Source organism: Battus philenor, unplaced genomic scaffold, assembly GCF_028537555.1.
Source record: "Battus philenor isolate CCGP_79_NKW_IND1 unplaced genomic scaffold, ilBatPhil1.0.hap1 SCAF_14, whole genome shotgun sequence".
In the NCBI taxonomy this organism is placed as follows: Eukaryota; Metazoa; Arthropoda; class Insecta; order Lepidoptera; family Papilionidae; genus Battus; species Battus philenor.
In genome coordinates, this window is record NW_027181676.1 from 11,811,280 (window position 1) to 11,826,439 (window position 15,160).

At 35.2% G+C, this 15,160-nt stretch overlaps 1 protein-coding gene across 1 annotated transcript in view; it reads right to left on the reverse strand.

Annotated features, from left to right (window-relative positions):
* Tsf1 (Transferrin 1) overlaps positions 1-15,160 on the reverse strand; it is a 29,743-nt gene that overhangs the window by 4,532 nt on the left and 10,051 nt on the right. Inside the window, exons 4-10 of the mRNA XM_068761410.1 lie at positions 11,220-11,338; positions 9,773-9,932; positions 8,873-9,030; positions 7,307-7,511; positions 5,630-5,792; positions 3,895-4,021; positions 2,933-3,117 (exon numbers count right to left, since the gene is read on the reverse strand). Of these exons, the coding sequence (XP_068617511.1) occupies positions 2,933-3,117; positions 3,895-4,021; positions 5,630-5,792; positions 7,307-7,511; positions 8,873-9,030; positions 9,773-9,932; positions 11,220-11,338 (1,117 nt within the window). The remainder of the gene's footprint in view (positions 1-2,932; positions 3,118-3,894; positions 4,022-5,629; positions 5,793-7,306; positions 7,512-8,872; positions 9,031-9,772; positions 9,933-11,219; positions 11,339-15,160) is intronic.

The following is a 15,160-nucleotide window of genomic DNA, read 5'->3' on the forward strand; positions in this document are numbered from 1 at the left end:
ATCAGTTTTATTAACTCAGCACTCGGTGTTTAGCACTAATCGGTGTAGCAACTCCTGAGGATGCCCCGTGGAGGGGTGAAACACGTGTTGAGTGAATTTACGGTGGCTGTTGTGTAGTTGGCATTGTCTGTCGCATGCGCATTTACGAGCGGGCTGGCGGGCGGTGCATTTTCATGCACGACAACCACTGCATGTGCGGAAGTGGCTAGATATTGGTCCTTTCTTATTTAGGATGGACTTCCGCAATGTAACACCTGATTCCATTAAAAATTGCGTTAATACTACTAAATTACTATACTATTCTACTGTTATTATTATACTATTACTATTCTAAAGTAAACATGATGAATCAAATTGCAAGCTAATACTATAGAGCTATGCTATAGATAGCTATATGCTTTGATATATGTAAACTTGAGTCGATTATTGGTATTTGTACCATATTGTGTCTTAACTGAGGTAAGTGTAAATGCCGGATTTTTCAAACTTCATTCAAATTTTCATTTCAACCTATACTTTAACAAGATTAGCTGTCGTCCTGACATTATTTTAAAGGATTGGCGCCATTTTTTAATAAAGATATACACTTCACACTTTAATTTAAAACAGAACAAACGTGAATTTAACATTTTGTATATAAAATCTGATGGCAAATAAGCCACAACTCCAATCCCCTACGGCTTCACAAGCATCACTTTACGCTGAAAATGCTTTTGCTATGCAAATATTCACAAACCGCCTTTACCGTTGCGGTGTAGCTAATTTCACATGGAAAATAAATTCAGTCCGTCCATAACGTTATTTTTAACATGTTAATTCCCTGCGATTTAGCATAGGATGAAATGTCGTCTTTTTGTCAAATAATGCAGCATTTTAGATTAAATTTTGTCTTGCATTTCGTACTTAAAAGGTGATTCCTATGGTAACAATGGAAATATGATTAACTTAATTAAAATAATTTCTCGTAGATGGTGTTATAGTGTTAAGCTATTTGTATAAATAGTAACCTTTACTGTTATGCATATATCACTGTTTATTGTCATATATGATATTTTTAATACAAATGTTTAATTAATTATATAACAGAATAAAATCTTATGTTTGTTTTGATTAAATTGAAAGATTTCAAAAGCGAAATACTAAAATATTGTTCTAAATAAGTTAGTACATAGTGTTTATACAAACACTATATTATACTACATAATATTTATAAACAAAATAAAATTAAAATTTTTTACGTTTACTTTCACCCATAATTAAAAAAAAAACGTTTTTGATAATTTTTCCTTGCATTGTTTATCTGTGCAATCATAGACATCTTTCATGTACATGTATTAGAGCAATTATGAAAGGATTTTCAAAAATAATAGGCTATTTAATAGCGTTATATTGAGAATCTTTTTTTTATTTTCTATTGTTACTAAATAGAGAACGAAAGAGTTGGTTGATTGTAAATAAATAACATCAGTCGTAGCCCAACGGCAGAGGATTGAGTGAATACTGGCCATAGATATCTTTGGCCCCTATGCATTGCAGACGGCGTCAATGTGGACGAGAAATCGCTAAGAAGACATTAAGAGCCTTAGTTGTTTAACCGTAGGTTTACAATAGATATTGGTTTTTACATCTATTTTGTGGATGTTTAAATAGTCTGTAGGATATTGTGCGTTTATGTAAATGTAAATCATAAACTTACGCTAGAGACTCACCAGTAAATGTAAACTACATTGTAGTCATTAAAATAATAATTAAATGAATAACACAGAAAGGGTTGGAAATCTAAAGCTTAAATGGTTCATGAAATTGCTTTTACGCAAAACGGTAGTTCTGCATTTACTGCAAACAATACTAGGCGATTCCGATAGCGTGAATATGCTAATCTTTTCTTAAAAACGGTGTAGGTCGCAGTGAATTCCATTTACATCCGAAAACTTTGCGGATTAAAGAAAGCTTAGCTTAATTAAATCTCCCTATTTCTGCTATCAATAACGTTCGAAAACCGAATTCGAAAATTTCATCATGGTCATGTTTTCAGCCATTAAAAGACTACTGCTGGTCATAGGTCACCCCAATAGAATTCCGATAGGATTGGATGCAAGCAGGCTACATTCCGACGACCTTAACAAGGTCTGTTCATTCAGTGATTGGACGTTCCGATCCATGGTCTCCACTTCAGAACTTTAAGGCTCCAGCAGCCATCTGTTTTGCACGTTATTTTGCTTGCTTACTGCTAACACAACTGGGCAGTGATGAATTCTTTCGTTCATGTTTGGATCACTTTACCCCTGGTTTTTATCTTGTAGAAAATCCCGAGTCCTCTCCATGGTTCTTTGAACAACTGCAAGCTTGCTAATGCAAATACGAAGAAACTTTCAAGTTCAGGACCACGTATCAATGCCGTCAAACGATAATTTAGTCGTTGTAGGCTAAACCAAGAATAAAACGACGCTGTTTAAAATCAAGTTGTTCATTTTCTAACATGTATTATTGCGAAGACATATTATTTAGCTGAAGACCGTAATATAAAGAAAATAAGTTCATAAGTTATTGGACATTGGATTATAGTTGGATAATTATCGACTTTAATGGCCTGAATTAAATACAGAAGAAGCACCATATATCAACAATATTATGTCCACCACGAGTGTTCACCATTCAACAATCAACAATATTAGATGCTAATCTCCAAAATAATATAACCGCTTCTGACTTTAGTTGAGATAGAACAGTTTGCGCGGCACTAACAATTTTCAATTGCTTTTATAGTGGTTTTATCTTAATCATAAATATTTTAGGCACATTCCATGAATACATCATGTATTAGAATATTATAAAAGTAAGACTCAAGCAGTCATAATTATGGCAACATTTATGCTAATTTTATTTGAGTTTCAAATAAAATTCGTATTTTGAATGTAAAAAATATACTTACCGCTTACTCCTTAAATCATCTATGTTGTTAATGTTCGAGTCCTTCTTGACGACGGCCACGGCATAGTTGGGCGTCTTCGCGTCTCCATAGACCTCGTGGAAGACAGGGTGTAAGTTGTACTCTTTAGAAGCCGATGCCACCCTCATATCATCGACTGGTGCCAGATCTGACCCGTTCTCTTGTACCTATTTAGATTATATTTATTTATTCAACACTCTTTAATGTACACGTTAGAATATATATACATAGTTGCATAACGGGTCAGAAAAAAGTACGATAGGCGGTCATATCACGGCAATTTAAATTAAGGTTGTATAATCACACATGTCAGATTTCTGAAGTCTGTTTACAAAATGCAAATGCATAAGTTTTTCAACAATGTAAATAAATTTCACGAGAAAATGAAATGTTAAAGTTATTAATTAAAAAAAAAGTTTTTCTTTTTTGGACCAGACTTTTACTACTCTCCAAGTGGCATTTGTAGATTTCAAAGTTCGAGGTGGCAGGGTACAGATAGCGCCAAGCTTGAGACATCTTTTAAGGTTGCTTTTAAGCAATGCTCGTAGGCTCCCAAGGAAGCCTTGGCTCAAAATGTTGCATATTACTGTCTCCCTGGATTAGGAGATCACCTAGTTCTTAGATCGTTTCGGTGGATGCTTCATGGAGTGACTAAGCTCACGGGCTCCCACGAGTGGATCTTGTCTTCGATTGTGACTCTAAGATGCTAAGTTGGGGTACACCCGTAGTTTCGATCTCGTATACCCACATAAATATGTCGGAGCGCTGTTACTTTGGACAGCGTTGACAGATGGCGCTGTTAGTAGATTGCCTCGCGATGTCGTTTGACATTAGATAGTCGTAATTAATAGGACCGCTTGGTTCTGTTGGGATTAATTAACGAATAGGAATCAAAGAATACACGACGAATAGAAACAAAATTTCGCTGTAAGGTACAAACTTACACTCTTGAGACAGGCTGCCTCCGACTCTTCTTGAACGCAATCGATCTTAGGCCTAATGTCTCTGCTGAAGGCGAACACGGACATCAGCCGGCACTTCTCCAGCGCCAGGTGTGAAGTCACACACAGCCTGCAACCATTATACTGAATATATCCAAACCATTTAGATATGTGATCTTGTTATGGTAATCGTAAGACGCTAGATGCTAGACGAACTTTATGTAGGCTGCTCATGTCTAGCAGTGAACGTCCTGCGATTGAGACATTAAAAGTCATGATATTTTTTAATAATTTTTATTTATTTTTAAGTCTATTACATATTCAAAAACTATTTATCAAATATTATGGTCTAAATTACATCTCTTATTGACGTCAATATAAGTCTAGCATCTGTTTGGATGATAAATCCCTCAGATTTGAGCAAAATGGGCAAAAGATACCGGAACCATATATTTTACAAAAGAATATAAAATCACAAATTTCAAAATTTTTGTAAATAAAGTAATAGAAACACAGCTAAAGCATTTTACGTATACTGTGAATCATAAATATCATAAAATTTTATTGCCCGTCATAAAGTATCTAGAATGCTCGCTGCAGTATGCGTTATGTAGATTTAGTTTATTATGCAGACATAATTTTGCAGTTCGATCATAAATAGAATATATATTGGATTAACCTTTAAGAGCAACCGATAATGCCTTCAAGGGCACCTTCGAATCAAAATGCTGAAAGCGATCTGACGAGCTACTTGCTTCATGAAGCGTTCTTCGTTAAAACGACCTAAGAGCTTCGGGTCTCGTGGGCAAGCGCACATTCGTTCAACAAATTGTGGAGAGGGGTATGCTCGGGATTTCTCTACAAGATCGAATCAGAAATGAGAAGATACATAGACGAAAGAAAAAAAAAGAAAGTAACCGAATTGCTCAGCAGATTGACCAATTGAAGTGGAAGGGGGAAGAGCCTAAAGAGAGATGAACTGGGACCTATAGGTTCTGGAGTTCAGGCCATAGACCGTCAAGTGCAGCGTAGACTGTCTACCAATAACGCGGACAGAAGATTTTATTAAGGTCATCAGAAGACGTTGAAAATGGGTTGCTTCCAACCATAGGATGATAGGATCAGAAATCTATGGGGGAGTCCCATGAACAGCTGTGGACGGACGTCTTGCGGTCGAACTGATGATGATGATGTTGATCTTACAACCAGAGCTGAGACTCCTGAGGCAACCGTTGAGCTCAATTACTGTAAAGAGGTTTAGCCTAAATATCTTCAGCTATACCAACTCTTGCGAAGTTATGTACTTGGTTGGTGTGTAATTTTTTTATTAGTATACTAATACTATGGTATTGCTAGCCCAGAGGACTGAGGCTTGCGATCATAGTTCACGGGTTCGATTATCTGGATACAATCTTATGTAATTCACACTACGTGTATTAATATTATAGGATTGCCACTGCACAAAGTTTCAGCATGGGGAGCAGCGTCCTCTGCGTACCATTGTATTACATTGTGATCGTCAACCAGCTTGCCAAACCAGGCGATTATGGTATATCTCCTCATAGATATCTTTGAGGGAGACCTATGCCTAGTAGGCGTCTTTGGGCTGAAACTATCTGTGATTATCATAGAAGATTTATATTGGTTTATGCTGGATTTATGTTGGAATACCATGTGTTACTGTGGGTGGTTTTAAAAATACTTACTATAATGTTTGAAGACATTTTTATACTATTACCTAACGACGTGCTCGGGAGGTCCATGTCCTCTCTCGATGACTTCTGTGTAGTTGGCCTTTTTGAGGTAGTCCACCGGTTTGATCGGGATGTTGTCCGCCACGTGGTAGATCTTCTCTGACAGTCCCAGTACATTGAGGAACCAGTCTGGTTTGCTGCTCACACCTTTATAAAAAACAACGTCAAAATCATCATCATATCAGCTGATAGACTCCCACTGCAAGGCATAGACGTCCCCAAACCATTTCCACAATGACCGGTCTTACGCTGACCTCATATAGCAACCTTAACCTTGTCGTCTAATATACCAATAAAAAGGCACATGTCAATTTCTAATTATGCGAAACCAAATTCTAGATGTATATTTCTAACATTATTAATTTTTACAACATAACTTCGCTTATGATAAACAAATAGCTTATTGTCCAACTTTAAGAATAAAATGACAATATCAAAATAATTTTCTAATTATTCAATTCTTTTTTATTCAAATCTTCATTACAAAATATTATAAATTTTAATAATAGAACTACGTAGTTTGTATGCACAAACGTACAGAATATACGTTATTATATAAAGCTCTTGTAAAGGCACTTAAAACTGTGGAAGATTAAGCGTATTATTTAGCGAGATTTCAAACACTCTGAATGCAAATTGTTCTCTTGAAACGGCTGTAATTTAGTAGAGCTGAATTACTACTTCATAGCGTAGACAATGGAATATAAATGAGGTTATTATATTTAAATTTATTTACTGCAGAATATGCTGTAAAATTTAGTCTTTTAGAATAAAACTTATTTTTAGTGGAAGACGCCATCTTGTTTTAAGTTCAACATACTACAAGATGGCGTCTTGTTAGCTTGGTGATTTGTGATACTGTCTAAATCCGAACCAATAAAGATTAGTCGTTACTGCTTAACGGTAAAAGTTTCTACAGTGATCCATATACGTACACTTGCGAAGAGAATTTCCTGCAACAGTTTCTTTAGTTCAATTTATTCTAAAATACTTATTATCTACTTCTGTAGTCATATCTTCGTAATCACACTAAAGAAAAAATCTTGACTTAAAAATTGTGACATGAAATCAAAGAGTGGAAATCTTTTATTAGGATTTCAGTAGTAAGACGTCTGGCTGGAACATGCCTTCCCAATAGATTTAGAAGAAATAGTTTGGAAGCGGCTTTCATCCACCTTCTACCAACGGCTTTAACACGACCGTCTGTCGACTTTGTGAATAGACGCCAACGTTACGATAATATTAAGAAACTATTGATGCAAATTTTGTTTGGTTTCGCAAATTCCACTGTCCAATTTCATTATTATTAAAAAGACAAATCGTCATGATGAAGCCACGGTCATGCGATGCCCGCTTCCAGCATCTTCACCCAGTGGGGGTCTACCCCAGCCGCGCTACCGGCTTGTAGTCTGCTGACGGTTGCACGAGCGATATTCCCCGCCCACTGCTACTTCAGATGAGAACTTTTCGGCGCTACATCGGTGTCCTTACTTCTGTTACGGAACTCCTCTTTATTGTTTCGATCTCGCTATTTAATTATAGTAAATTAAAAAACACGCGTTCGTACATTCTGAAGAGTTTATTTGAATTTATTATATGTTACCTCTGTTTGTGATAAAGATTCTTATATATAAGTAGAATAATGTATATGTTTAACTTACCAGCTGCAGCTAGTTGCTTGATCTTCTCCCTCAACGGCGACAACTTGGCTAACACGTCGTAGTGTCCCAGCAGTCCTTGCCAAGGCCTGGCTGCCCATGAACAAGGTTTGTCCCTTATAGGAACTTTGGATCCGTCGACGCATAGGTAGGCAAATTCGTCTGGGTTCTCCGGTGATTCAGATGCTGGAGTTGTTCCGACTGGCAACTACGATGTTTACTTTAGTTTTAATTCATTGTTACATAAAGTGAGGTAAGCGAATAGAAAATTCTGGAAAATGTTTAGGCAATTTTTTTTTATTCATAAACGTGCGGTTGTCTTTCGGTACATTTAGTAAGCAATATCGTAATCTTAATAACTTCAAATTTCTTAAAACTTATTATGAAATTTGTGTCCCCTGAGTCTGTATTTATTGTAAGTTCGTCGTCATTGTCAGCATAGACGCCCACTGCAATGAATAGCTTCCCCAGAAGATATCTATGTGGGGATATACCACAACCGGCACGCTCTGTAGGTGGATTGGCGATCACAGTGCAGTATTATGGTACGCAGAGGATCCTGATGCCTTCTGGAAACTTGTTTACACGCAGTGACAATCTTATATAATTAATGCACAAAGTGTGTAGATTGTATCAACGGATATGTGATCGCAAGTCTCAGTTCTATACCATTGGGTACCTTTTATTGTATTTCACTTTGATTGGTTAAAGGTAGTATGATTAGATGCAGGCCGCGTACAATCAGTTCTATTGGAAATCTATGTGGCGAAGCCCTTGTCCAACAGTATACGTCTTATGGCAAATGAAGATGTATATGTATACAAAGTACTATAATTGTACACACTTGAGCTGGTTAGTTATTAAGTTAGTTCTTTAGTTTGTTCTGTTTCATTTTTATCTGAATTTTTATTCTAATTTTGTGATTTTGTGTGCAATAATATATTATTGTTATCATTATTAAACTACGCGTCACTTTGTTCCGTAAATATAAATAGGTGTAATATTTTTATAACTGTTATATTTCCATTACATTCTAGTTTTAGATTTACGGAGTCCTTATTTCTAAAGTACATTCTTGCCTCTATCATTTAAAAGAAATATTACAGGGTTAATAGTTACAATTATAAAAGCTTAATAAAGATGAATATATAGCTCATTTGTCAGTAAAAATTTCCTAACTTCCTGTTAGTGTTTGTTAGCCTCTAAAATATGTTACTACAATTTATTTTTTCCATTCGAATGCGACTTAACATTAATTTTTGACAGTATAAAGTCTGCGAGGACAGAGAGTTCACAAAAAATATTTTTAATATTTACTATTTCAGATTACTTTGTTGATTATTTCTGATACCATCGAATTTTGCATAGAGTGCACAATATATTAATAATGTCTTAAAAGTTTTTACATCTATAACCAATCATCATGTTAATCTAGAAAGAACACTGTGTACGTAAGCACTTGTATAGACATTCCAACTGATATCTATGATTATTTTGGTCTAAAGTTACGCGTAGAATTGAATTTTGTTAGGACAGATATTTGCAAAGTTTAATAATAAAATAACTCACTCCAAAGAATTTTCGTACGAAGATGACTTTGGTGAAGGCCACTTGTCCGTTGTTATGCGCCAAACATCTCAAAGCGCCCGAATACCCGCTGTAGTTGTCGGGATAGTCACATCTATCAGGATGTTCACACATTGCACATAGTTGACTGTAGTGCGATTCTGAGAATTAAAATAGGCGATTTATAAATGACTTCAGTAAGAGATCGAATTAGGAATTAAGAGATCCATAGGCGAACTTTGCGACTCGATTCGATTCTCTATTTCCAGAACCATTTTCTTAACACTTTAGCTCCGGTCTAGAGACGATAGGTGATGACAGTGATATCAGAAATATAGACACAGGTGTCGTGTGACGACCTTGGGAGCGTACTACTTTGTTGATATAGAGAGTGTACAGTACCGGTCTCAGGATCGATCTTTGGGGCACGTCACCCTTGATTCGGCGTCGTCGGGAGCTACCTCTCTCATCGCGGTATTGTAATAAGATTTCGATTAGATTTCGATTTAGATTAATTATGCGTAGAATATATGGCTGCTCGGATGTAAGATCCTTAAGAATTGATTTATAGTTATTTTGTTGGTAGTTGTTTTCCAGAGCACAGTGAGCTCTATTATTATCACCCATGTAATTGTTTTTGAAAATTGGAAAAAATCTTGCTAAGAATACGTCACCACTATGTTTTTATTGATCCATGAAGTTTTTTTTTATTAGTAATACCAATTAGATTTCTTTGAATTAGTCAACGATCCACTAGTTGGACCGATAAAATAGTCAAGGTTCGCGGGAAGTCGCTGGATACGGGCAGTGCTAGACTGGCCGACCTTCAGGAGAGGCCTACGCGTTGTAAAGCCAGCTGAAATGATGATGATGATGATGAATTAATACTGCATTAGGACTTACTCCAAGCGGAATTGGTCTTGGGATCAGGAGACCATTGGCCGACGATGCAGGACTTCGAAAAGAAGGTGGAGAGAGCCTTTAATTCGTTTTCTTTTGGTGAAATGCTGTGGTCATTCATCTTGGGGAATACCGATCTTTTCATAAGCATGGTTAGAGGGATCTGTGAAAAGTTTTTTTTTATTAACACTGGCCAGCCAGTTTTTACAATGGTATAAAATTATTTTAAAAATTCTTTTAAATAAGCTTCTCCTTTTCAGCACATAACACCCACTGCAAGGTATAGGCTTCCCCCCCTAAGATATCTATGGAGGATATACCAGGCGACATGCTTGGCGGCGAGGTGGCAATCGCAGTATGGTATTATGGTACGCTTAAAACACTGCTGTCCATCCTCTTATAACTTGTTTCTGAGCAGTGGTAACTCTATGTAATTAATGCACAGTGTGAATTATACATAAGTGAGTATTTCGTAAATAAAACCCGCGACGTTCGATCGAAGTCTCAGTTTTCTATCGTTGAGCTACCACTGCTTAAAAATATTGTGTCCAAAATTTTAGTAAATGTCTTATAGTTACATGCTAGTCTATTATTTTTCGTATTTCTGTAAAAAAAATTCTGATTAAAAGTACTAGAAAACGTAATAATAAAAGAATTTATTCATCTATAGCGTCTGATATGTGATAACATATTACGCGGCTGAAGTATGAATAACTTTAATGAACTATTCTAAAGCATTGTTGAAAATTCTAGAATAATTTACTTCGTATGAACCTCTACACAACTAACCATACTAAAGATATGCGAACTCCTTCGGAATTATTCAAATTCCATATGATGAATTACATTGTTCGTAAATTATTTCGGGTTAACCAAGCATTCATGTGGTCCCTTTGCAATTCCTCCAAAATTTGACAGATGTGCGGCAACCATGATTTATGTTAAATAATAAGGATAAATCGAATTTAATATTGATAATTATGGTAAAACGTATATAACGGAACTGCCTAAAATTGGGTTAATAAGTTTGTTTAATTAATGTATAAATATTGCAATTAGTTTATTTTTTGTCACTCCTAAAACTAGTCAAAATAGACTTCCTGGACAATATTAGGTATTATATGGTTCCAGCGCATGCAAAGCACAGTTCATTGCCTATAGAAAGTCATATATATACAAAATTTGTTGAAGCTTCTGTTATTTACATTGCAGGTAGTCGCTGAATGTGTGCAGCGTAAGAGACTGTCATGGTTGTGACGTTTGTAGGAAACTCATGCCTTGCAGTCGCATTGATATCTTAATAACTACAGGTTTGTAGTCATGTTATGTAAAGTGTAAAATTAATTACTTCAAAAACTTGTCTCGCCGTGTGATATGTGGACCCTAGTATACGCCATCGCGATGTACTTGTGGTTGGGTCCTGAGTATTAAAATAGCTGAGTGAACTCACTTTGTACCCGACATTCCTGTCAACCCCAGTGTGGCACGACTTCAATCCTTTCAGCTCGTCCAGGCTGTTTATCGGGAGATCCTTATGCACCACTATGACTGCTTCATAACGAAATTCCGCTGCAAAAAATAAAACTCTTATATATATTCCTCTATTTTTTCTTGTTTTTCTCTGTTGATGTAGGTGTTGTTGGCTTGAAGGCTTTTACAGCTTCATCTGAGCTGTGTTCACGGAGCGGAAGGGTCCGTGAACTTAAATTTTTTTCTTACATTGTGACCATATATATAAAAATTATAGACGTAATTAAAAATGGAAAAATCTGACAAGCACTATGTTTCGATTATTGGCTTTGAAACTGATATTTTAATCGATTATAAGTTTGGTCATGATAATTTGGGCTAAAATTAATTTAGCGGAGGTTAACAAGTTCGTCTGTCAACCTTTCGTCTCCACTCAGAATATCAAAGCTCTAGGGGCCATTTGTTCTGCGCGCCTTGAGGAAACATGTAAAGTATAGAAATTCTACAGTTTTATAGGGGTTAAAGATAATGCTTCCAGAGTTCTGTTATATCGGTGAAGCTATATAATGTTATTAACATGACATGCAGATAGCATTTGTCGATGAAAAAATAACTTACAAACACCTTAGTATTATAAAAAATTAAGTTGATATATGAATCGTTTGACACGTTGTGAATATTACAAAATAAATACATTTAAAAAACTTTTAAGTTAAACGGTTTTTTGATACCCATATTGTGGTGGTTGTGGAAAAATATGTACCTAGTCCGCCATATTGGAACGGCGTCCATCTTGAATTTTAAATTTTGACATAATCATCGTGTTTTACTAGTGTAGCCCTTTCATTTGATACCCATATTGAGAGGGTTAAGGCAAAATATGTATGATTTATAATGTTATTGATTTTATTATATTGTATTGTCATCTAAATTAAATGTGTGTACCAAATTTCAGATCAATCTGACAACGGGAAGGTGCTTAAATTTCAATTTCTAATTTTGACCCAAATAAACAAATTCCGTACGGGTCGAACTAAATAAAACCGTTTAACAATACAAAGCGTTTAATGCTAGCAACCGTAGCTGTGAATTTTCGAGTTAAAGATCGCGATGTTAAAGCTCGCGAACTTGTACGCCGTCGGCGTGCCGAGTTCCGGTGGAGAGATTATACACTTCCGCTATGTTTAAAGGCATAGAGTGCTTTTCTTATTTAATTGTAATATCATATTGCGTAATAAAAACAAGTAAATAAGATACTAGTGCTTACTTGAATTTCTGTAAGCCACTTTTTATAGTGTTACGATACGATCGTCTATATATATATATATATATATATATTTTATGGTAGAGGCCTTTTGATTAGCATATATGTTACTTTTCATTAATTAAGGTTTTAGTTTATTACATTTTCAATATTGTTATATGAGATTTAGTAAGAACCAGATACATTTATTAGCTACTTAACTAGATTGGGGCTGGGTGTCTATGGGAACTATTCTGGTATTGTTGAAAATATGTTGTAACTAATTTATCATATCGGCCGATAGACACCCACTGCAACGTATATGTTTTTCCCAAAGGCTGCCGCAATAATCGGTTTTGTGCTGCCCATATCCACAGAATTCCCGAGATTATGTCATCGGTTCTAATAGAGGAGAGTCAACCCATGTCACATCTACTAGGCTTGTTGTCACCATTCGACAATCGTCGGATGCACGTGCAATTTGCCCCGCCCGCTGCAACTTTAGGCGAGTAATCCTTTGAGCTACGTTGGCGCCTTTGGTTCTTCCTCATATATCCTCATTTCTGGTTCGACCTCGCACCAAAACTGTCACAAAAAACCCGACATTGTCATCTCCATTGTTCTCTGGGCGACCTTGAGTCTTTTTTATAATATTAATATGGTACAATTACATTCTGTCCGACTAATTTATCTAATTTGAGCTTAAAGCAGGAAATATTGCATCCCACACACAGGTACGTATAGGTACAATTTTAGTAATACAATTTAACACATATTTTACTTATTGCATGTACTATCTTAAAACAAAAGTAACAAGGGCACCCAAGGGAGAGGAAATGAGGGACGGTTTGGGACGACAACCGGGTAAGTCTATTGGGCTTTATTGCGGTCCACTTTTATCCAACCAATACACTGTTCATTTCCCTGTTTCACATATTTTCTATTATTCTAAAGATTATTTTTTTCTCCGGAATTTTTGAAAGGATTTACAGTCGCCTATTCATTTATTTGTCGTAAAATTCTCGTTGACTATACAAGGGACACTGCAACTTTTATATAATAACATGTTAGCAGATTCATATATTTTTCGAGGGTAATAAATATATAGCATGGTAGGAGATAGCTGTAAAAGTTTTAAAGGCGTGAATGTATATTTCAATTGCGTCATAATGAACGGTACATCTTGTACGAAAATCGATGGATTTAGCAATAGTAAATAATGTAATGATTACTATATTAACAAAAAGCGTTTTTAAAATTCGAACATCTATATATTTATAGAAGTTATTGACATGTGGTAGTCCAAAAAATAAATTTATGTAATATATTTCACTTTATACAGGATGATTGGTAATAGGTGTAGAGGATTTTTGCTTAGAGTTTAACATACAAAAGAGATATACATTCATCCTTTTAAGGCTTTTGTACGTATATCTAAATATTTTTGTTAACAATACTGTGGTAGTTACATTTTCGATCATTGCTCAAGTGAGTTAGGTGGTGAGTTGAATTTCTCATATTGAATTTTGCATCGATGTAAATATTATTATATATGCAATCATATTTCGGAGCAGGGATCAGCAGCCTTTTAGGACTGCGGGTAAAATTTTTCTTTAAAATGAATTAAAACGTTAGGGTCAAGGATATTTTTGTATAAGTTGGTTTTTAGGTTTTCTACCTTGTTTTAAACTACATTTTCGAAATTGAAATGACCAAATCATTTGAAATGATCAAACGATTCACTCAACGACACTTAGGTCATACGTTGTCAACATTTGCTTTTGAGTAGGGCCATCCTGTGTGTTATATCACGTCTAACTTAAGTTTATGTGTGGCGATATTATCAAAGAATTAATAAATCGGAGATTAAATAATAATTCAGCACAGATATTAAAAATTAAAATTTTTATTGTTAGTTATGTGGAAAATTATTGCAAGTTTCCTCTACTAGTTATTGACCTTTATTTTTTATTACATTAATATAATCATATTGTACTTAATTATATTATTTCTTTACTAATTAATAATTTTCCTTCCGACTTAACATAGAAAATAGACTAAGTCAAGTTCAACGTTTTTAGTAATAATATGCAACAATCAATTAGTGTAGTTTTTACTTTATTGTACTGAATTTTATATTTTTTTATCGACTGTAGGGAAAGCATTTACCCTCTAATGTGATGTAAATGGTGACGAGATCTATGATGCTACATGATTATCTAGAAGTAACCTATTCACTTGACTTAAAGAATCCTAAATTAATACGCTTAGTGCTTGAAGGTATTTCAAAAACTATCTGATTTGCTTAAAAAGAAATGGTAAGTACTAAATACCTATTGTTATATATTGTAAATTCTAGTTAGCTCCTAAAAACTTCTTTAGTTTGATAGATTTAATAATTTCATTCATTTATTTCTTTTCACTAATCATTGTCGTCATTTTAGCCGTAAATTGTTCACTGCTGAACACAGCCTAAGCTTATGCCTTCATACTTTTTCAATAAGACCGGACGGAGACTGCATTCAGCGTTTTCCAAAGACCTTAACAGGGTCATCTGTCTACCTCGCAGATTTGTAGGTCTGTGATCTCCACTCCAGAACTTTATGGTCCCATCGGCCTTCTATACTGCGCTATGTGGCTGTTAGGTTGGGTATTTTCTTTCGTTTACAAATCTCCTC